The following is a 23,335-nucleotide window of genomic DNA, read 5'->3' on the forward strand; positions in this document are numbered from 1 at the left end:
TTAAGGATTCATCTAGAGATATTAGAGAGGCTCTTCATGAACTCCTATGCTGTACTAATGTTTCAACCAAAGAAGGGATTCATCTTGCACTGGTGGAGCTGCTAAAAAATTTAACCAAGTACCCTACTGATAGGGACTCCATATGGAAGTAAGGATTTTTTTTTCTCATTTGCTTGCTGGGTCTGATAATGTGTTAAATGTACAGTGTTGACATTATTCAGTGGATTATCATGGATTGAGATATGGCCTTCAGTTTTGTCTTCACTGTAGAAACCTGATTCAACTTAGCCATACCTGCAAGAATCTGGTTCCTAAACTGAATATCATGTCTTAGGTTATTCATTTGTCCATCTGTCCACCTAGCAAATAAAATGTGCCTGCCATGTGCTTACTATGTGCCAAGCCCTATGGTAACTTTTGGAGGTACAGAGATGAGTCTGTAGATTCCCTTTTCCTCGTATATGATGTTAGTCACTCCTTTGTGTATTTCCATCACTGTAAAGATTAGAGGGAGGGTAAGTACTTGATCTTCAGGTGGAAAATCATGATTCCCCTGATTACCTCTAGTTTAGAGTCAGGCTTAACACTGTTCGTTTGAAGAGCTACTTGCATACATTTACTATAAACTGTGCTTTGTTGTACTCTACATATTTCAACAAACTTATGTGATGAGACCACTCGAAATATATGATTTATTTAAAAAAATTATTACCAAAACTAGAAAAACTGTGGGACAAATCAGGTCAAATCAAGATATACTAAAGGTTAAAAATACCAGGAAATCTTGCTCTAGGTAACATTTCTATTATCTGGTTTTCTGTTTTGCCATTTCTTTATGTTTTTTCAGCTCAATTCATTGTGTGTTTCTTGATTGCCTTCAGGGAACACTCAGTCATTTGGGATGTGGGGCTACAGTGTCCCCTGAGGCATTGTAGTGAGTGAAAGGGCTGAGAGAGGTCAGAAAACTAGTGAATTAAGTTCTTTCCACACAGAAGGAAATCAAGACTGGGGAAAAGTATACTTTCCTAACAGTATCAAGTGTTTTGAATGTGATGCCTTTCATACCCCATACTCCTCTCAGTTTGTCCATGGGGTTTGTTTTCTCTCTTTTGCTGATCTTACTTTCCAGTCCTTGGTGAAGTCTCATCTCCTTTGTGAAACTTTGGTCATGGTGATCTCTTCTACCTTTGACAAGTAGAAAGCAAATGGTATCAACTATCATTTAATAGTTCATTACCTTGTAATGTTAGTCATCTTTGCCTCAGTTAGATTACAAACTCAATGAGAGCATTAAATTAAGTTCTATGTTTCTTTTTAATTCAGCACACCTTCTACACTAGAAATTTATTAAAAATAAGAAAACTGCCTAAATACCAGCACATATATAGTTTTTTATGCCTTATAAAGGGCATTCATGTAGTCATAGTAGTTAACTAATAGCCAGTTAATAATAGCTAAACTAATAGTTAATTGAGTTCTTCTTATATAATGGCAGACACCTTGCTAAGTACTTTTCATTCATTATTTTGTTTAATCCTTTTATCCCATTTGTAGGTAAGAAATATATCTGTTCAAGGCCACATAGTTATTAAGTTTCCTGTTTCAGATCAGGTCTCTTCCGATTTTAGAATTTTACCTAGGAAATCAGTTAGAATGCTTTTGTCTATAAGTAACAGAAAATCTGATTAAAAGAGGCTTACTCACTGTCTAGTGTTTTTGTTTAACAAAAAAGTCAGAGAGTTGACTTCAGGATTGGTCATTCAACAGCTTAACATGAGAAATACTCTGGTTGATTTTTTTTGCAATTCTCTTGACTTTCTTCTCATAGTTGCAACATGGCTGTCTCATAAGACAGGATCTTAAGACAGAAAGAAAAGGACATTCCCTCTATGCATTTTTTTTCTCTCTCTCTTCTTAAAAAAATTTATTGAAGTATAGTTGCTTTACAATGTTGTGTTACTTTCTAGTAGATAGCAAAGTATATTTGTGTGTAATTTTTCATATTCTTTTCCATTATGGTTTACCACAGGATATTGAATATAGTTGCCTGTGCTATACAGTTAGAACTTTGTTTATCCATCCTATATATAATAGTTTCTGTTTGCTAATGAAAGTGAAAGAGGAGAATGAAAAAGTTGGCTTAAAGCTCAACATTCAGAAAACTAAGATCATGGCATCTGGTCCCATCACTTCATGGGAAATAGATGGGGAAACAGTGGAAACAGTGTCAGACTTTATTTTTTGGGGGCTCCAAAATCACTGCAGATGGTGATTGCAGCCATGAAATTAAAAGACGCTTACTCCTTGGAAGGAAAGTTATGACCGACCTAGATAGCATATTCAAAAGCAGAGACATTACTTTGCCAACAAAGGTCCGTCTAGTCAAGGCTATGGTTTTTCCTGTGGTCATGTATGGATATGAGAGTTGGACTGTGAAGAAAGCTGAGTGCTGAAGAATTGATGCTTTTGAACTGTGGTGTTGGAGAAGACTCTTGAGAGTCCCTTGGACTGCAAGGAGATCCAACCAGTCCATTCTGAAGGAGATCAGCCCTGTGTGTTCTTTGGAAGGAATGATGCTAAAGCTGAAATTCTAGTACTTTGGCCACCTCATGCGGAGAGTTGACTCATTGGAAAAGACTGATGCTGGGAGGGATTGGGGGCAGGAGTAGAAGGGGATGACAGAGGATGAGATGGCTGGATGGCATCACTGACTCCATGGATGTGAATTTGAGTGAACACCAGGAGTTGATGATGGACAGAGAGGCCTGGTGTACTGTGATTCATGTGGTTGCAAAGAGTTGGACACAACTGAGCGACTGAACTGAACTGAATCTCAAACTTCCAATCCTTTCCTCCCCCACCCATTTCCCTGTTTGACAACTACAAATCTGTTCTCTATATCTGTAATCTGTTTCTGTTTCATAGATATGTTCATTTGCATGCAATTTTTTTTTTTTTCCATTTGGTTAGGAAAACATTCCTGAGAAATTCCCCAGCAGACTTGATCTCCTGTTCCATTGACCAGAACTAGGTTACTTGACTACTTGCAAACTAGTCACTGTAAAATGGGATTGGGATTGCCATGATGTTGTGGTTGTTCAGACACTAAGTAGGGTCCGACTCTGCGACCCCATGAACGGCAGCATACCAGGCTTCTCTGTCCTTCACTATCTCCCAGAGTTTACTCAAATTCTTGTCCATTTGAGTCGGTGGTACTATCTAACCATCTCATCCTCTGCCTCCCCCTTCTCCTTTTACCTCCAGTCTTTCCCAACATCAGGGTCTTTTCCAGGGAGTCATCTCTTCCCATCAGGTGGCCAAAGTATTGGAGCTTCAACATCAGTCCTTCCAGTGAATATTCAGGGTTATTTCCTTTAGGATTGACTAGTTTGATCTCCTTGAAGTCCAGGGAACTCTCAAAAGTCTTCTCCAGCACCACAATTCAAATGCATCAGTTCTTTGGCTCTCAGTCTTCTTTATGGTCCAACTCTCACATCTGTACACGACAGCCAAAAAAAACACAGCTTTGACTATATGGGCCATTGTCAGCAAAGTGATGTCTAGATTTGTCATGCTTTTACTTCCAAGGAGCAAGCATCTTTTTATTTCTTAGCTATAATCACCATCCTCAGTCATTTTTCCCTGATGAGTTAAGACCAGTTATGGTTGAGCCCTAGGGCTGAGCCTACCTTCATTGAATATTTTACTACTTACCTGATGCCTGAGTAAAATCAGGGTCTCTTGGCAGTGAAGTTGGGGGAAATGGTTATTAGTTAAATAACTTTGAGAAGTATCTGCTATATCAACTCTTTTACCTCCATAATAACCAAGTTCTTAGATGAATTAACTGAGTTCCAGAATAATTGAATGACTTACCAGAAGTCACAGAAGTCACAAAAGTAGATGGTTGAGAATTTGTAATTCTGACTCATGTTTTCTAATTCCAATTCCTGGTGCTTTTTAAAGCATTTATTAACTTACTAAAGAGGGCTCTCATTCTGTTTGTTTCAGATGCTTGAAGTTTCTGGGAAGTCGGCACCCAACCCTGGTGCTTCCCTTGGTGCCTGAGCTGCTGAGCACCCACCCGTTTTTTGACACAGCTGAACCAGACATGGATGATCCAGCTTGTATCCTCTGCTGACTTAGCAGGAAATTTTGGCCTCTTTTTCTGCAGTGTAGCTTTGGTGGTCTGAGGGTTTTGGATTTTGTTTTCTCTTTCTCGTTTCTTTTAGTTAAAAGTGTATGTTGAGGAAACCTAGTGATAATTATTTTCCTCAGCTTTTGTTTCTGTATTCACAGTAATTCACCTTTGCCATTGAATACTACTACTAATTTTTTAGCCATTTATTGAATACCTAGTATATTCCACATACTGTTTAAATACTTCATATATTTTATCACTGATCTTCCAAACAACCCTGGAAGGAGGTATTATTCCCTGCTTACAGATGAGGAAACTGAGATCCCTAGAGGTTAAATAACGCTTATGCAGCAAATCTGGCATGCAGAGCCAGGCATATTTGGTTTTAAAGGCTGTGGACTTTTCCCTTTCTTATTCCATGTTTCTTTTGATCTGCAGCCTGAAGGAGAGGATGGGCTGAAGTAGGGTACATGAATTCTGTGGCTCTAATACAAGCTTAAGGGTGTTGTGATAGCTTTGGGCAGCATGGCATGTAGTCTGATTGTTTTCTACTAATGGGAATATATTTACATCAATGCATCCGTATTCTTCCACGCTTCTTTTCGCTTTATAGCACACCTTTGGTGGGGTTTAAGGAGGTATTTATTGAGAGACGTGAATCAGCCAAATAACTGGCTGTTGGGGATGACCATTGTTTTCTCTTAATTCTTTTTTTTTTGTGTTAGTTTCAAACACTTTTTATTTATTTATTTTTTTTATTTCTTTTTTTTAAATTTTATTTAATTTTTAAACTTTACATAATTGTATTAGTTTTGCCAAATATCAAAATGAATCCACCACAGGTATACATGTGTTCCCCATCCTGAAGTTTTCATAGGGCATTTGGACAATTTTTTAAAAGATCTGTGTAATTGATGTGCTAACAAATGCCTGACTCTGTGTTTACCTCTAAGAAAGGTATATCCCTGACCTGACCTCTACAGGTGCAGTACTATGGCTATTTGAAATTCAGCTCATCTGAGATAGACTTGTGGGCTAGGTGTTACTACAAATTATGCAGGACATATTAAAATGCATGGAAATCTGAAGCCCCCTTCACATTAAAAAAAACAAAAAGCTAAACATTTTTGAAAGTATAATGTTAGTATGTTTGTCTTCGAATAATAGATTGCCTCAAATGTAGCTTAAATATTAATTACAGGTTTGTTTATTTTTTTTTCTCTCAATGTAAAAGAAGTCAGGAGGTAAGCAGTCTGCTCCTGATATAGTAGCTCCACATTTCTTCTTCTCCTCCTTTTTTTTTTTTCAATTTTTGGCCATTCTAAGAGGCATGTGGGATCTTAGTTCCTGAACTAGGGATTAAACCCATGCCCCCTGCATTGGGAGCTCAGAGTCTTAACCCACTGGACCACCGGGGAAGTCCTATCTTGTATTTTTAATTTCTGATTTTCTCTCTGTTGCAAAATTAATACACATAGAAAAAATTTTAAAGTGGAAAAAAAAATTTCATGTCTAATAGCCAGAGTCTTACTAGCTAAAGTAATTGTTAATATTTTGGTGTGTTTCCTTCTCCCTTTTTATTTATTTATTTTTTTGGCAATGGTATGACTATATTTATTGTGCCTGGGAAGCAAGGTGAGGAAGCAACCTCAACATGCAGAAGATGGGGAAAGTATGGAGTCCCCTGTAAAAGTCAGGAGGTCTCTGCTGGACCCATCACAGAATGAGGGGAAGCTCTCAATAGATCATTCCCTTCATTTCTTCCCTGGGATTTTGGGCTTTTGGGCTTTCGAAATTCTTCAGGATGATGATGTATAATACAGTATAAGCATTGCGGATCTCCATGACCATCAGCCAGATATCCTGTCTGATGGTACTCTGCCTCTTCCAGCTCCTGCACCAGTTGTCGATAAGACCCACGTGGGGCTGCTTAGCTGCTTTGGTCATGGTATCACCGTACTCAGAGAAGTACTTGGGAGATTTGTGTGTGAAAGCCTTCCAGTTTGGTGTGAAGGGCTGTTATCAGTTCAAATACCTTCTGGACAGCCACTCCAAAATTGTCCCATCCTGAATCTGAAGTATCTGCAGCTGCAACCAGGTGGTGACCAGGTTGAGCTTCTCAATGACATCCTTGATCTCAGGCTGCACATGCTGCAGGAGGACCCCAGTCTTCTCATTGCAGCTCACTGGGCTACATCATGGAGGACCTTTGTCTTCATCTTCCCCTGTCTTCTTTTCATCCTTGTCTTCCTTCTCTTGCTGATTTTTTCCCCTCCTCCTTTTCTTTCTCTTTGATTGGATCAAGACTGGGATGCCTACCAGGGCCTTCAGATTGGCTTCATTGAGAGCTAGCTCCTTTAAAAATGCATCCCCCACAAAAAAAACATCCAACTCAGAAATCTTCTTGGGGAAATAGCTCCAGAGCAGGTTCTCTGTCTTACTACACAGGTCTTCATGGAACACATGCACCTTGGCTTGGGCTTCAGGCAGGACCCCCAGGACCCTGAGCGTGGCCATGGCTGGGGTGGGGGCCTAGCGCTGCATACGGATGGAGAAGTGGGTATGGGAAAGTGAAAGCAGTGGTTACTCCCCACGTGGCCTTCCTGGGTAGTGGGACTGGAGGTCCTAGAGGAGGCTGGGACAGACCAGAGAAAGGTGGGGAGGCAGCCCCTCTGCAACCAGGTGGTGACCAGGTTGAGCTTAGACCCCTAGAGCCCAAGAGGTGCCTTCCTGCTTCCCCACCTCCCCTTCTCCCTTTTTAAGAGCTTGGGTTTTGCTGTTATTTTTTTTTTAACATTTTATTTCATCAAACAACATTTGATGATAGATAGCTGCTATCATATCCCCTATACATTTTGGAGCCTAATTTTTTCAGTTATAATAAAATGCTTCTGATACAATATTAAACTAATAAATATAATTTTTAATGATTGTGTAATACTTCATCAAGTAGATTAAACAGAAGTTGTATAATTGTTCTTCTGGTTTGGGACATTTAGGTTGTTTCTGATTATTTGCTATTATTTAAATGATTGTCTATTTGATTTTGAGATGAGGAATTAGCATTCATAAGATTCTTAGGGTGGTGGTTTAGTTGCTAATTTGTGTCCACCATGGACTGTAGCCCACCAGGCTCCTCTGTCCATGGGATTTCCCAGGCAAGAATACTGGAATGAGTTGCCATTTCTTTCTACAGGGGATCTTCCTGACCCAGGGCTCGAACTTGAGTCTCTTGTACTCAGGTGGGTCTCCTGCATTGCAGGCAGATTTTTTACCGACTGAGCCACCAAGGAAGCCTATAATCTTGTATCAAGTTATTATTCAAAGAGGTTGTGCCAGTATATACTTTAGTAGGCATTGTACCAAAGTTTCTATTTGTTAGTATTCTCATCAACAGACATAATTTAAAACAACCTTTCTTGGAGAAGGAAATGGCAACCCACTCCAGTATTCTTGCCTGGAAAAGTCCATGGACAGGGGAGGCTGGCGGGCTGCAGTCCATGGGGTTACACGACTGAGCATGTGTGCATGAGGGTGCAGGGAGATGGGTTGGTAGCAATAAACTGGTAGAACTAAAAATAAATAAATAGAACAACCTTTCTTTGGTAATTGGAGGGGTAATTGGGGAAATTTGGTGTGAGGTTTATATAGCTCTTCGAATCTGCATTTGTTTGTTAGAAAAATTGTAGTCATTTAGCAGGAATCTGAGGGCTTAGAAGTACAGGCACAAAATTCTGGCCAGGCTCAACCTTTAATACCTCCAAGTTTCCTTAATGCACCTGTTTTTCAGACATTGCAGTTTTGGTTCTTATTTTCAATGCTGCTAAAACGTGTCCAACGATGCCTGCATTGTTCTCAGATCACACCTTCAGGCACTATGCCTACCTTCGAGACAGTCTTTCTCATCTTGTTCCTGCCTTGAGAGTATGTTGAAAACATCTTTTGTCCGTGTTTTTGCTTGTTTGATTTTTAGTCCTTTGTGGTAAATAGCAGAAAGCAGACTGTATATTTTCTGAAAATACATTCATTAATTCTCTGTAACTCTTATTTTGTACTCCTGCTTCTGAATCCTTTACCTTTTAAGAACATTCATTTTTTGAATGTACCTGGGTTATTGACTATGTTATATTAGGCAAGAAGAAGCCTGGAATATTTCTTATTTTATTTATTTATTTTAAAATTTTTTGGCCACGTCATACAGTATGTGGGATCTTAGACCCCTGACCAGAGATGGAACCCACACCCCCTGCTTGGGAAGCATGGAATCTTAACCACTGAACTGCCAGGGAAGTTTCTGAAACAGCATATTTTAAATCAAGGATTAGATCCTGTTACATTTTAATAATTATATATAGATATGATTCTCAATAAGTTTATTTTTTAATAATAAAATGTTATTTTAAAAACTTAAGAGATATAGAAAGAAAACATTTTTGATGAATCATACTGATAATATACTGATCACCATACTGATGATAATAGCAAACACTGAATGCTTTGTGCGGGCACTTTGTTAAGCTCTTTATTTGAATTTACTCATCCCTACTTAAATAACTCTAAATGACTTAATTTAGAATAATATATGTACATAGTTAGAAAATTTAAACTAAAAACTATAAACTTCTCATCCCTTTCTTGAAAGGTAACCACTTTTAGCAGTAAGAACAAGAATTATAATTCTTAATTATCATAATATAAAACATTTTGATAGCATGCTATAAAATTTTTTTAATACAAAAATTTACTTGGGAATAAATCATCAGTCTTTTATGAAGTGAATAGTCAATAAAGGTTAAAAATAAATGTGGCATTAATTTTTAGTCTCCTTTCTGTGGTTAGCCCATTTATTTCAGTTAACGATAGAAAATAACATTATACCATTCTCTTTTCTTTTTCTCCTTGCAGCTTATAGCTTGCAGCTTGCAGCTTGTGGCATGGCTGCATGTTCATTTTTTCTCTCTTTCCCTTTCTCCCACTTAAGCTGAGGAAGGAGAAAAAGATTATTTACAGAGTTACCTAGCTCTTTTTTCCTTTTCTTTGTTTGACTCACATTTTTTCCCCTGGTTTCTTTGTTTTACCAAAAGTCGAGCCACAGAGTTTGATGGTGCTGTAACCCCACTGTGTTTGCTTAGTTACCAGGTAGAAAGCTAGTGTCATCAGGTCTTTCTCCCAATATCACACCTCATGAGGATCCTTCCCATCAGTTCCTGCAGCAGAGCCTTGAAAGGGTATACAGTCTTCAGCACCTTGACCCTCAGGGAACCCAGGAGCTGCTAGAGTTTACCATCAGGTGAGGTGACTGATCATCCTTTTCCTTTGACCGAGTTAATGTCGTTATGCTTGGCTTGACCCTTATGATTTCTAATGTTGGTTATAGGTTGATTTTTCTGATTCTGTTGACATGATTTTATGATGTTTTTATTTTGAATTAGATTATGGTTTAAGCATATTACAAAGAAAAGGTTTGTGTTCATGACTAGATTGATGATTAGTACTAAACTAGAAATGGTTAGCAAAGAAGCTGTTTTCAGCTTTTCTTTTATTTATATATATATATATATATATATATATATATATATATATATATTAGTTTGGGTAACAGAAAATGCAACTAATAGTGGTTTAAACAAGAGGAAAAGTTAATTCTTTCTCACAGGCAGACAGCTGAGGTGGCTGATAACCTAGACTCATTCTTTCTTGTTTCTCCATCTTCGGCATCAAGTGGCCTTTGCCTGAAGATCCAAACTTTAACTGTCTCCTTTATAATCCAACCTCGAGAAAATAGGAAAGAGTAGAAGGGCATCATTTCTACAAGCACCCCCTTTAAAGACATTTCCCACAAAGTTACATATTCTAATGTTCCTTGTGTCTCATTGAGTGGAACTTAAGTCACATAGCTATATCTAGCTGTGAGGGGCTAGGCAAGGTAGTTTTTGTTTCAAGTGACCAGTGCTTAGTTAGCGCATGGTGACTCTGTTACTGAGGAAGAAGGGAAGGATATTGATAACAATCAGCAGACTGTCAGGCTCTGTTGGAATGTCCTGAATGATCTGAAAAGAAATGAATCCCGTTTGCCTTTAGCAAAGGCAGTATCTGTCTGCCTCTGTAAATAGGGTTTGGTTGAGACACAGCATTTAGCAGCTGCTTTCCTGCTGCAGTGGTCCAGCTGAGTAGTTACCATGGAGACACTATGGATGGCAAAGCCTAAAGTATTTACTATCTGATCCTTTATGGAAAAAGTTTGCTGACCCTGAAGTGCTGCCTCAATCACATTTTCTTTCTCATCTGCTCCCTCACTAAGGTGATTAAATTTAGAGGCTGCTACTGAAGTTGTTGGCACTGAGCCTAGGAAAATAAGCTCTACTTCCGACTCAACCACACCTAAATAAACATTTAAGTTTTATCCTTGACACTTTACTAACCAGTTGGCATTAAGAAAGTACAGAATGAAACCAAAAAAAAAAAAAGAAAGTACAGAATGCATGAAAGTTAGCTAGTTTGGTCATTAGCTGCAATGCTGGCTTTTTTTTTTTAAGCTAATGAAACTTTATTAAACAATATTTGGAAAAAACCAAAGGGGAAAAAAAGATAAATCTCCAAATCACCCATATACAACAGAAACACAAAGATGCTATACACTATTCCTTTCAGATCCACCCTGGCCCTCCACTAGGTAGACCACTGGTGTTTGACTTCAGTAAACACCTTGGTTGAGTCACCGTCATGATCTCGGTTTTATGAAGTGATAGTGCTGCTGGGCTGTGGGCTGGTCAGATGACCGTTCTACTGCTGTGGTCCGTCCTGAGCACTGTTTTTCATTAAGTGCATTCTTGAGAAAGGTGGCCAGGATGGTGAAAAATTTGGAAAGGAAAGCAGGTGGTACAGTAGTTAACTGATCACCTACTATGTTTTACAAACATTATTGCAGTTAGATGTTGTGAACCATTTCACAAAGAAGTAGAAATTTGAGGAAATGAAGCAGTTTGTTAGGAAGTAGAACTGAGATTTAAATCTAGCTTTGTTTGACTCTCAAACTGATGCCGTCTGATATGCAGCAGTGAAAGGGATTCTTATATCTGTGAAGAATAGATCAAATGGCCCCTGGGGTTCTGCAGAATTTACATTTTCTATAGTTGTTGAAAAATGAACTTAGTCCAGATTTCATACAGAAGTTTCTCTGATTAAGACTGTGGCCATTTACTTGTTAGTACTAGTATCAAACAAACAAAATTCACTGTCATACACATTGTCCTTCATTGTAATCTAAGCAGGCATGTCACCCAACTAAGATTTCACCTCACTGCTATAGTTCAGTGATGGTCCTGGGGGATGAATTTTTGGTTTGTTTTTAGAACTTGACATAACTACTTAGTGTTCACTACTGTATTTTGGGTGCTTTATAGGAGCTGAGTAAGTATTTGTTGAAAACTTTAGTTATGATGGCTTAACCAGGAAGGAAAACTTCTAAGATTTTTATAGATGGCATTTTCTTCTGCTTATACCTCATCTTCAGTCTCATGGATTTGATCCTTTGTAAGGCTCTGCTATCCTTGATTATAACAAGAACTATTTTCTATTAAGTGTCCACTATGTATGCACCCTTCTAAGTGTATTATGTACATTGTTTCATTGAATTTGAAAACAATCATGTGAGAATTATCCAACTTTTACAATGAGTGAGGGAGCCTGGGTTCCTTAATTAGTTATATGGTTTTTCAGCACCCATCGTATGTCAAGCATTGTGCTGGGAAAAAGGGACACAGTCATAACAAGACACAGTCCCTGTTACAGGGGATCTTACAGCCTGGTTGGGTAAATAAGGCAAGCAATATTGTGCTTCCCACACGATACAGTAAGTACAGGGTTTTCTAAAAGATGGAAGCGGGGTTTAACCCTTCCATTCATGGCTTAAGCAGTGACCAGAAGAATGAATATAAATTTGTCAAGTGAGGAAGGGAGGAAACTGTCAAAGGCAAGGAACAGCAAAGGCCTAGACTAGAGCCTAGGTTGTTAGAGTCCTTCTGTCAACACACTGCTCTGTTTCTGGATAAACAGTGTATGATATGAAAGATCTAGTACAGTGAGGTTTAAAATCTAAAGACTTGTTTCAAATCAAACAGGAAAGGTAAAAAATACCTGGAGTAAAATGAAAATGAAAACCTGACAATCTAGAACCAATGGATGTAGCAAAAACAGTCCTTAGAGGGAAGTTTACAGTGATACAGTCTTAACTCAAGAACCAAGAAAAATCTCAGATGACCCAAGTTTACACCTAAAGCAACGATAGAAAGAAGGACAAACAAAACCCAAAGTTAGTAGGAGAGAAGTCATAAAATCACAGCAGAAATAAATAAGAGACTAAAAGAACAATAGAAAAGGCTGATGGAATTAAAAGCTGGTTCTTTTTTTTATTATTTTATTTTCGGTTGCATTGGGTCTGCATTGCTACACGCAGACTTTCCCTACTTGCAGAGAGCAAGGGCTTCTCTAGTTGCAGTGCCTAGGATTCTCATTGCAGTGGCTTTTCTGGTTGTGGAGCCTGGGCGCTGGGTACAGGGGTTTCAGTGGTTGTGGCCCTGGGCTGAGTTGCTCGGCAGCATGTGGAATCTTCCTGGACCAGGGATTGAACCCATCTGGGTCCCCTGCATTGACAGGCAGACTCTTACCAACTGTACCACCAGTGAAATTCCTAAAAGCTTTTTATTTTATCCCTTTGATAAAATAAACAAAATCGATAAATCTTTAGCCAGATTCATCAAGAAAAATGGGCTGGGGGAGGGGGCGAAACTCCACAGCAGCTTGTGTCAAGCAAGTCTGTCAGTGTCATTTTTCTAGCATTTTTTGCTCATTTTGTATCTCTTCACATTCTGGTAATTCTCACAATATTTAAGACTTTTTCATTATTATCATATTTGTTATGGTCATTTGTGATCAGTGATCTTTAATGTAACTATTGCAAAAAGATTATAGCTTGCTGAAGTCTCTGATGATGGTTAGCATTTTTTAACAAAAATTGTTTTTAAATTAAGGTACTTCTACTGTTTTCTTAGACACAGTGCTATTGTTCACTTAGTAACCTCCGGTGTAGTATAAACATAACTTTTATGTGTATGGGGAAAGAGTTTGCATGCCTAACTTTATTGTGATGTTTGCTTTATTTGTGGTGGTTTGGAACTGATCCCAGGATTTTCTGATGTATGCCTGTAATTGCAGTTCACGTTGTAAGGATTAAATGTGCTCAAGTAAGGAAACACCCGTCACACCTAGTACAGTACACATAGACGGTGCTTTTTGTACCTTTTTCATTAACGAGTCCGTAGTCTCCTAATGAATGTCTGAACTGAGGCTTCCTAAGGATTGTGGGCATAGAAAGATATAGGGAGGAAACACTGGGACACAGAATGTTTTGAGCAGGGCTAGAAATTTTCTATTTTTGTTTGTATAATAGTTCAGATTTCCTGTAGCTAGTTGGGTTGCATCTTATTTTGTGCAACTCAGAATAATCGTTACAGTTCAAGGATGGTAGAATGACTTAACACTTGGGAACGGTCAGCTAATGTATAGTCAGCTGGTCAGTGTTCTCTGTAATGTAAGAGAAGGCAGAATCTGTCTGTAGATGATATGGTTCCAAAGTAGAATGATTCAGAGCCATCTTTTGCAAGATAGATGTTAGTGGTGCAAAAAGGGAGAGACCAGCTGGCCACCAAAATAGCATTTTACAGGTGTGGTTTGCTAGTACAGGGTCTTGCCATTCATTGTGATAGATTTCCACACATGAACAGGCTCTCCAGGATCAGCTCAAACCACCAAAACTCAGAGACAATAGTGTAAGCCACAGACCCCAATTTATTCAGTCACTTTGGAAATAATTCTCTCTTCACCCCTTTCCGGGGCATCTCCTTTTTGGTACCAAGGAGGCAGCACTAGCTATCAGAAAGTTGCCCAAGATAAGAGGGAGAGACTTAGTCCAGTGGACAGTTTTGTATAGGCTGCTCTGAAACATGATATATTATGGCAGCTCTGAAAGAGTTAACTTCTCTTATTAGCCAAATCTTTAGGTTTCCCACAGTTACGATTACTATATGAAATCTTGATATGGACCTTAAGAAAACAGGCAGCTTTCTATGAATTTTCTTGAGATGGATTGTTAGTTCTAAGTATGGTATGGTTAAGTAGTTCATTTATATCATTAAGGACCCAGTTTCTCTCTGCCTCTTTGGATTTTTCTTGTCCTCAACATTTGCTTTATCCCAAGGCTTTTTTCTTTTAGAGTTGCAGTATGGCTGCCATTGGTAATCAGGACTATAAAACATTCTTGTTCAGTTTAGTGAGAGAAAGAGGGAGCATGAGTGATTCGGAGACCACCATCAAACGTGCTTCACGTTTCAAATAAGAGTCCTTCCAGGGAATTTCCGGGGGGATCCCAGTGGTTAGGGCTCCATTCTTCCACTGCAGGAGGCACAGGTTTGATCCCTGGTCAGGAACTAAGATTGCTGCATGCCACACATCACAGCCAGAAAAAAAATAATAAATCCTTTCCTTCCAAGTAGGACTGATAAGGTCACATAACCAGGGAGATGACATGTACCAATTGGTTTAACCCAGTTGTACTCTACCTAGAACTAGGTTTGGGGACATCTCTTGAACAAAATCAGGGTTCACTTAGTAGGAAGTAGGAAGGGTTCACATTATTAGGAAGAAGTAGAGCATAAATTCGGAAAAGGCAATAGCAACCCACTCCAGTACTCTTGCCTGGAAAATCCCATGGACTGAGAAGCCTGGTAGGCTGCCGTCCATGGGGTTGCTAAGAGTTGGACACAACTGAGCGACTTCACTTTCACTTTTCACTTTCGTGCATTGGAGGAGGAAATGGCAACCCACTCCAGTGTTCTTGCTTGGGAAATCCCAGGGATAGGGGAGCCTCTTGGGCTGCTGTCTATGGGGTCGCACAGAGTCGGACACGACTGAAGCGACTTAGCAGCAGCAGCAGAGCATGAATTAGGTAGGCAGCCAATAGAGCCCACTACAATACTTAAAAAAATTTTTTTCTGATGATATAAAACATACTTGTCCATTGTATAAAACATTTGGAAAATAAAGCATAGTTGGGAGAAGGCAATAAAAACACCCTAATTCCTCTATCCAGAAAACAGTTTGCTGTCTTTTTCATGTGTGTGTGTGTGTGTGTATAGTTTTTATATAATTGAGATCATATACCTTATATTCCATTGACTGGATGTACAGTAATTTATTTAATAATTCCTCTACCATTAACTATTTAAATAATTACTGTGTTTTACTGTAATAGTCCATACAACAGTGAATATTGTGGGGCATAAAACATTTCATTTGTTTTGAATATTTCCCTGCTATCTCTCAGGATAATATTTCCCTGCTATCTCTCAGGATAAAACTACTTATCAAATTATTTGATTATATGTATGCCTTTTGGTTTTACTTTCCAGAAGAATTATATCAACTTAAACTGCTATCAAAATGTAAGTGAACCAGTTTCATTATAACCACTTCAGCACTGGGTTCTGTCATTTAAATTTTTTTTAATCAATTTACTAGGTATAAAATGGTAAATGCTTTTGACATGATCTTTAATTGTTGTCATTATCCTTATTCTCTGTTTGACTTGGGGTTTTATTTATGGCAGGGATCTGCAAAGGCTTGGAGAACTTCAGTCTGAATTGGCGGGAGTAGCTGACTTCTCTGCTACCTATCTTAGGTGTCAACTTCTTCTCATTAAGGTTAGTTTGAATCCATTTTGTTCTTGAATATGATGCTAAGAATGTGCTTTAATGGATTCAGCAGTGTTTGAGGCCTTAAGTGGAAAAATATATGGTCTTATGCAACTGCTTAGCAATGGGGAAATTATGTACTCTGAAGTATGATTACATTTGTCTCTAATTAAAGAATTGTTAACTTATATAGGAATTTTAATTTTTTAATTTGGGAGAATTCTTTCATTATATAATTGGAGCAGATTGGATAATCAGTTGCATTAGAATCCCAAGGATTTTAACTGTTTTTAAATAATTTGATTAGCAAAGATCTTATATAAACATATATATTTTTGTAATGCTAATTTCATTTTGTCAAAGTCAAATCAGTCAAAGGTTGATTTCATTGCTCTTAAAAGGGCCAACTTGCTGGCATTTCATAGTAGGTAGTTAGATTACATGTATATATATGTATGTGTGTGTGTAGCAAGTTAGTACCAAAAGGCTGTTTCAGTTTACTGAGTTGAAAACCAGTTAAACTAGCTCAACAGCTGTCAGCTTCTGCAGCAGAGTTCTGCTGTTAATTCAAACGTCTGATTTTGGAGAGCCCTCTCACTTGATAAAACTTTACCTTGGCTTTAGTTCTAAGTGTTGTTAGTCTTCAAAGCTGTTAGTGATATTTGACCAAAGTCAGAATAAATGAAGGAGTCAGAAATTATTAGCCACTGTAAGATATGTGATTTTAGGGTGATTAGGTGTATGTATACATGTGAAAATGGATGTGTACACTAAAGTAGGTTGGGATTTAAACAGTCCTAAATTGGCTAGATAGATTCATTCAAATATATATATCTTTGTAACCACTAGCACAGTTAAGATGTAGAACATTTCCATTATCCCCCAAAGTTCCTTTATGTCCCTTTGCACAGTTATTTGGCTTTTCCAAGTTTCTATAGAAAGTGAAAGTGAAGTCGCTCAGTTGTGTCCAACTCCTAGCGACCCCATGGACTGCAGCCTACCAGGCTCCTCCGTCCATGGGATTTTCCAGGCAAGAGTGCTGGAGTGGATTGCCATTTTCTTCTCCAGGGGATCTTCCCGACCCAGGAATCAAACCCAGGTCTCCTGCACTGCAGGCAGACGCTTTACCATTGGAGCCACCAGGGAAGCATAAGTTTCTACAAAACAAGGCTAATAATTACTCTACCCAGGTAAGAATTGGTAGCAAGCAGCATGTGAAAACCCATGGTCTATTGTCTGGTACATAGTGAGTGCCATGTCAACATTGGTCTTCTTCCTTCTTCCTTGGCTTGCTATCTTCTGCATTGGAATACCAAAAGGCCTTCGAAAAGAATCTACTTTTCTTTAGTAGTAAAAGAGAAGAGATTACTTCAAAATGTGATATAATGTTATATACCCAAATGCTTCCCAGGTGGCGCTAGTGGTAAAGAACCCACCTGCCAATGCTGGAGTCCTAAGAGGCACAGGTTCGATCCCTAGGTCAGGAAGATCCCCTGGAGGAGGAAATGGCAACCCACTTCAGTATTCTTGCCTGGAAAATTCCATGGACAGAGAAGCCTGGTGGGCTACAGTCCATAGGATTTCAAAGAGTCAGACATGACTGAGGTGACTTAGCGCACACACACCCCAAAAAGCATACAAAATTACTCTGATTTCTACAACTACAACTACATAAAAAACATGTATATGAGAAATTATTGGAAGCAAATATTCGAAAACAGTAACTCTGTTAGTGGTAGTGTGATTTAGTAGTATAATTTAAAAATTTCTGTGTTAATACTCCAGACTTGCTGCTGTCTGATAGTCACTAGGTACATGTAACTGTTGAGCACTTTAAATGTTCATATTGAGATGTGCTGTAAGTGTAAATACACACTGGATTTCTTAGACTTAGTATGAAAAAATGTGAACTATCTCGTTAATAATTTTTAAACTATTGATTGCATAGTGTATATACTGGGTTAAATAAATTGTATTGATAAATTAATTTCACCTGTCTCTTTTTACATTTTTTGGTTATTGTTATTTTTCTGTCTTTTTTTTTTAATTTCAAAGATGTAACTACTAGGAAATGTAAAATCACATCCATGGCTTATGTTATATTTCTATTGGACAGTGTAAGTCTAGGTTTTCTGAACTGTCATTGTGTCTATAATTAAGAAGGACTGTGAAAATAAGAGACTATAGCAGAGGTCTAGATGAGATGCCATATGGATGGATAGGAGAGGAGAGAGATGAAAGGTAAAATTCGTGGCTATAAGTGATAGTTTTGAATATGGAGAGTTAGCGAGAAATCTAGGAAATCTTGATTTTTTATTTGAGTATGTTGGTCAGGTGATAGGGGTATTCACAGATAGTGAGCATAGAGCAAAGAAAAAGGAATCAAGTCAAGGAAGAAGGGTCTGGGCTGTCAGGGTAGTCCATGGGCTTTGAGATCAGGAGGTCCCAGACCTCAGAAGCCTAGCTTGCCTGGACATTGTGATAAGGCCTTCATGTCTCCTGCACTTTGCTTGCAAAGCTATGGTCTGGGGCATGGGGTCTTTGGGCCACGAATTGAATGGGGGAGGATTGCATTTGGCCCAAATCATTGGTCTCTACTTTGGCTTAAAAGAGTAAGACTGAGAGGGGGTCTTGATCACAGTAAATTTTCAAAGTAAAATGAACTCTAAAGTCTTAAATGATATGCAGTCTTTATGACCTCTGGTTCTATCCTCTGCTGACTTGTTAGGCCCTGCAGGAAAAGCTGTGGAATGTGGCCGCCCCTTTATATTTGAAGCAGAGTGATTTGGCCTCAGCAGCAGCAAAACAGGTAAGCTTATTGAGACCTTCTCCTCAGATAGGTATTTGTCCAGAAATTGTGTTCTCTAAGTTAGTTAGAGTCAGAGGACTTCACAAGGCTCTGCTGTGGCTCCCCACTTCCAGCCTGTGACAGAAGATAGTGATACGAGGAGCAGCATAATTAGGGGACACAGCACCGGCTTTCGAGTCAGGGGGCTTTGGTTCTGTTCCCATGTCTGCCTCTAATTTGCTAAGTGATAAAGAGCAAGTTACTTAATCTCTCTGATTTCTAAGATTTCTTTTGTGTTCTAAAATATTAATTTGTATTTCAGAAATGGGGACTTCTCTGTTGGCTCAGTGGTAAAGAATCTGTCTGCCAATGAAGGCGATGTGGGTTTGATCCCTGGGTAGGGAAGATCCCCTGGAGAAGGAAATGGCAACCTACTCCAGTATTCTTGCGTGGGCAATCACATGGACAGAGGAGCTTGGTGGGCTATAGGAGCCTGGTAATCCATGCGATTACAAAAGAGTTGGACACAATTTGGTGACTAAACAACAACAAATTTCAGATATGCTAAAATTGAATAATAATATCATGAGTCTGTCATCTGAAAATGTAGCTGAACTCATTTCGAGGTTGTTTATAATTTCAGCCTGTACCATCTCTCTCATTTCTTTAACCATCTCTTGAATATTTAAAGGTCCTTATGTTTCTCCTCAGTTCATTAAGTAGAATTTAATTTTACTTGCCTTAAGTGTCTTTCTTCCTAGTTTTGAGCAATTTCCCTTCATTTTTGGGTAATGGCATTTGCTCTTCTGGGTCATGCCTTCCTAACGGTAAGTTTGTATATGACTAACTATGACCCAATTGGAAGATAATGATGGTGACTATGACTGTTACATTATAGTTCACTAAATGATTTCAAGTCTATTTTACTTAATCCTCCTAATAATCTCATTCGGTGGAACTTCCCTGGCAGTCCAATGGTTAGGACTCTGTGCTTTCACTAAAGGGGGCACAGGTTCAGTCCCTGGTCAGAGAACTAAGATCCTGAAAGCTGCATGGCGTGCGTGTGCACACACACACACACCCCATTAGGTAGGAGTAAGTATTGAGTCCATTTTACAGATGAAACAGCACTCAGCAAGGTTATAGTCAGAGAGCTATAGGTAGTAAATCAGAGACTTGACCTCAGATCCTCTGATACCCAGAGTCTGTTTTCTTTCCACTATTCTGCTTGATCTCTAATCTAGTCCCCCTCTCAGACCTACCATGTGGCTTGTAGGGGAGTAGAACTTAATGACTGCAGACTGGAGATGGGCCATGTTGGGAGGGATGGGACCAGGAAGCAGTAATCTGGAAGAGAGAAAGGAATTACCATTTCCATGCGACAGGTGGGCTCCCTGGTGGCTCAGATGTAGAGTCTGCCTGCAAGATGGGAAACCTAGGTTCGATTCTTGGATCAAGAAGATCCCCTGGAGAAGGAAATGGCAACCCACTCCAGTATTCTTACCTGGAGAATCGGGTGGACGGAGGAGGCTGGCGGGCTGCAGTCCATGGGTCACAAAGAGTCAGACACGACTGAGTGACTAGTACTGCGCTTTCATGTGATAGTTACTGTGTTAAGCACCTTCCACGCCCCATTTAATCCTTTAAATTTTACTATGTTGGTGCTGTTTCTTCTGCGTTTATAGTTAGGGAAACTGAGGCACTGTGTTATTAGGAAATATACCTTACTGTCAGTTGTAGGAGAACCTGGAGTCATTTTTCCGACTCAGTGCCTTCAAAAACCACAGAAGGGAAAGAGAAACATCATTAGAGGGAGTCGCTGCCTTGGATAGAATAGAATAAGAGCTTAAGATGCACTGGGCTTGAGCTGAGGTCACAGATACTGTTTTCTGCACTGATTCCCTCCGTAAAATCCCTCTGACAGACCCAGCTCATGGAGCAGACTAGATGACTAACAGCTGGGTAATGGTTTCTGATACTAAACTCTTGAGGGCCTTTCTTGAAGATTACGTTTCTATATATATCCATTTGCTGCCACGCGAAGTGAATTTGCTTTAGAGTTACAAGCAGTGCTTTACAGTTTTATCTAAGTGTGTAAACTTTCATATCTTTATGTCATCAACTGAATAATATTACCAGATGACTTTGTTATTTTAATTGACAAAGTAATTCTCTTTTCACAAGACTTAAAAATTTCTGTTAACATGAATATTAATTTCTCTGAAATTATATCAATTTCCATAAACATAGGCACTTAAAAATCTCAGATCAGAATTAAAGCTTAGGCCTTAAAAAAAAACTCTGGTCAGATCTGGTTTCACTCAGAATTCTGTGCTGCTGTTTTCCTTATAGATCATGGAAGAAACCTACAAAATGGAGTTCATGTATAGTGGCGTGGAGAATAAGCAGGTGGTGATTATCCATCACATGAGGCTGCAGGCCAAAGCCCTGCAACTTATAGTAACAGCACGGACTGCTCGAGGGTAAGATGTGTGGTTGGCAAAAAAAGGGTCGCCCAGTCCTTTTAAGGACACCTAAAAATACATTCAGAAATCTCACCAAGGTTAATGATGCATGAAATTATATTTAGGAAAGATTACCTATGGGATGGGCTTCCCTGGTGGCTCAGACAGTAAAGATTCCATCTGCAATGCAGGAGACCTGGGTTCGATCCCTGGGTCGAGAAGATCCCCTGGAGAAGAAAATGGCAACCCACTCCAGTATTCCTGCCTGGGAAATCTCACGGACAGAGGAATCTGGTAGACTACAGTCCGTAGGGTCACAGAGAGTCAGGCACGACTGGAGACTAACACTTGCAGTGTTACTTTTCACCTAAGGGATATTGCAAGCTCTTTATTTCTTGAGATATTCCAAATTCCATTCTTATATCATATTAGATCCCTGGCAAAACCCCTCAGTGGCTCTCCATTTCCTACAGCAGAATATAGGATTTCATCTGGCAACAAAGTGTACTATATGATCCCTGATAGATTTCTTTAAGAATTTCACGCCTGAACCATTTTGTTTTCTCTTCTAAAGGGACTAGTGCTTTGTCTTAGGCAGTAAAGACAAATTTTGAGACTATCTGGTGCTGTGAGACTACTTTGTTCAAATCTTGACCTTTCTACTTACTCCTTGTTTGATTATAGACAGGTTTTTTTCTTTTTTTTTTTTTAGCCTCTCTGAGCCTTGTTTCCCTACCTGTAAAATGAGAATGATGACAGCATCTGTCTCATAAGGTTTCCATGAAGAATCAGTCAGTTCAGTCGCTCAATCGTGTCCGACTCTTTGCAACCCCATGGACTGCAGTACGCCAGGCCTCACTGTCCATCACCAACTTCTGGAGTTTACACAAACTCAAGTCCATTGAGCCGGTGATACCATCCAACCATCTCATCCTCTGTTGTCCCTTTCTCCTCCTGCCTTCAATCTTTCCCAGCATCAGGGTCTTTTCAAATGAGTCAGTTCTTCACATCAGGTGGCCAAAGTATTGGAGTTTCAGCTTCAACATCAGACCTTCCAGTGAATATTCAGGACTGATTTCCTTTAGGATGGACTGGTTGGATTTCCTTGCAGTCCAAAGGATTCTCAATTGTCTTCTCCAACACCACAGTTCAAAAGCATCAATTCTTCGGCCCTCAGCTTTCTTTATAGGCCAACACTCACATCCATACATGACTACTAGAAAAACCATAGCCTTGACTAGACAGACCTTTTTTGGCAAAGTAACGTCTCTGCTTTTGAATATGCTGTCTAGGTTGGTCATAACTTTTCTTCCAATGAGCAAGCGTCTTTTCATTTCATGGCTGCAGTCACCATCTGCAGTGATTTTGGAGCCCCAAAAAATAAAATTATTTCACTGTTTCCACTGTTTCCCCATCTATTTCCCATGAAGTGATGGGACCAGATGCCATGATCTTAGTTTTATGAATGTTGAGCTTTAAGCCAACTTTTTCACTCTCCTCTTTCACTTTCATCAAGAGGCTTTTTAGTTCTTCTTTGCTTTCTGCCATAAGGGTGGTGTCATCTGCATCATCCAGGCCAGTCTTTTTCATGATGTACTCTGCATAGAAGTTAAATAAGCAGGGTGACAATAGCCTTGACCTTTTGGAACCAGTCTGTTTTTCCATGTCCAGTTCTAACTGTTGCTTCCTGACATGCATATCTGTTTCTCAAGAGGCAGGTCAGGTGGTCTGGTATTCCCATCTCTTTCAGAATTTTCCACAGTTTATTGTGATCCACACAGTCAAAGGCTTTGGCATAGTCAGTAAAGCAGAAATAGATGTTTTTCTGGAACTTTCTTGCTTTTCGATGATCCAACGAATGTTGACAATTTGATCTCTGGTTCCTTTGCCTTTTCTAAATCCAGCTTGAACATCTGGAAGTTTACAGTTCATGTACTTCTGAAGCCTGGCTTGGAGAATTTTGAGCATTGCTTTACTAGCGTGTGAGATGAGTGCGATTGTGCGGTAGTTTGAACATTCTTTGGCATTGCCTTTCTGGGATTGGAATGAAAACTGACCTTTTCTAGTCCTGTGGCCACTGCTGAGTTTTCCAAATTTGCTGGCATATTGAGTGCAGCAATCATCTTTGAGTGCATCACAGCATCATCTTTCAGGATTTGAAATAGCTCAACTGGAATTCCATCACCTCCACTAG

General features: G+C 39.2%; 1 protein-coding gene and 1 pseudogene across 1 annotated transcript in view; one reads left to right on the forward strand and one right to left on the reverse strand.

Annotated features, from left to right (window-relative positions):
* The window catches only part of INTS4 (integrator complex subunit 4), a 108,418-nt gene that overhangs the window by 65,424 nt on the left and 19,659 nt on the right, over positions 1-23,335 (forward strand). Inside the window, exons 12-18 of the mRNA XM_019954642.2 lie at positions 6-148; positions 4,012-4,127; positions 7,932-8,065; positions 9,274-9,431; positions 15,804-15,897; positions 18,617-18,697; positions 21,029-21,159. Of these exons, the coding sequence (XP_019810201.1) occupies positions 6-148; positions 4,012-4,127; positions 7,932-8,065; positions 9,274-9,431; positions 15,804-15,897; positions 18,617-18,697; positions 21,029-21,159 (857 nt within the window). The remainder of the gene's footprint in view (positions 1-5; positions 149-4,011; positions 4,128-7,931; positions 8,066-9,273; positions 9,432-15,803; positions 15,898-18,616; positions 18,698-21,028; positions 21,160-23,335) is intronic.
* On the reverse strand, positions 5,879-6,658 carry LOC109554295 (proteasome activator complex subunit 1 pseudogene; annotated as a pseudogene).

Source organism: Bos indicus, chromosome 29, assembly GCF_029378745.1.
Source record: "Bos indicus isolate NIAB-ARS_2022 breed Sahiwal x Tharparkar chromosome 29, NIAB-ARS_B.indTharparkar_mat_pri_1.0, whole genome shotgun sequence".
Lineage (NCBI taxonomy): Eukaryota > Metazoa > Chordata > Mammalia > Artiodactyla > Bovidae > Bos > Bos indicus.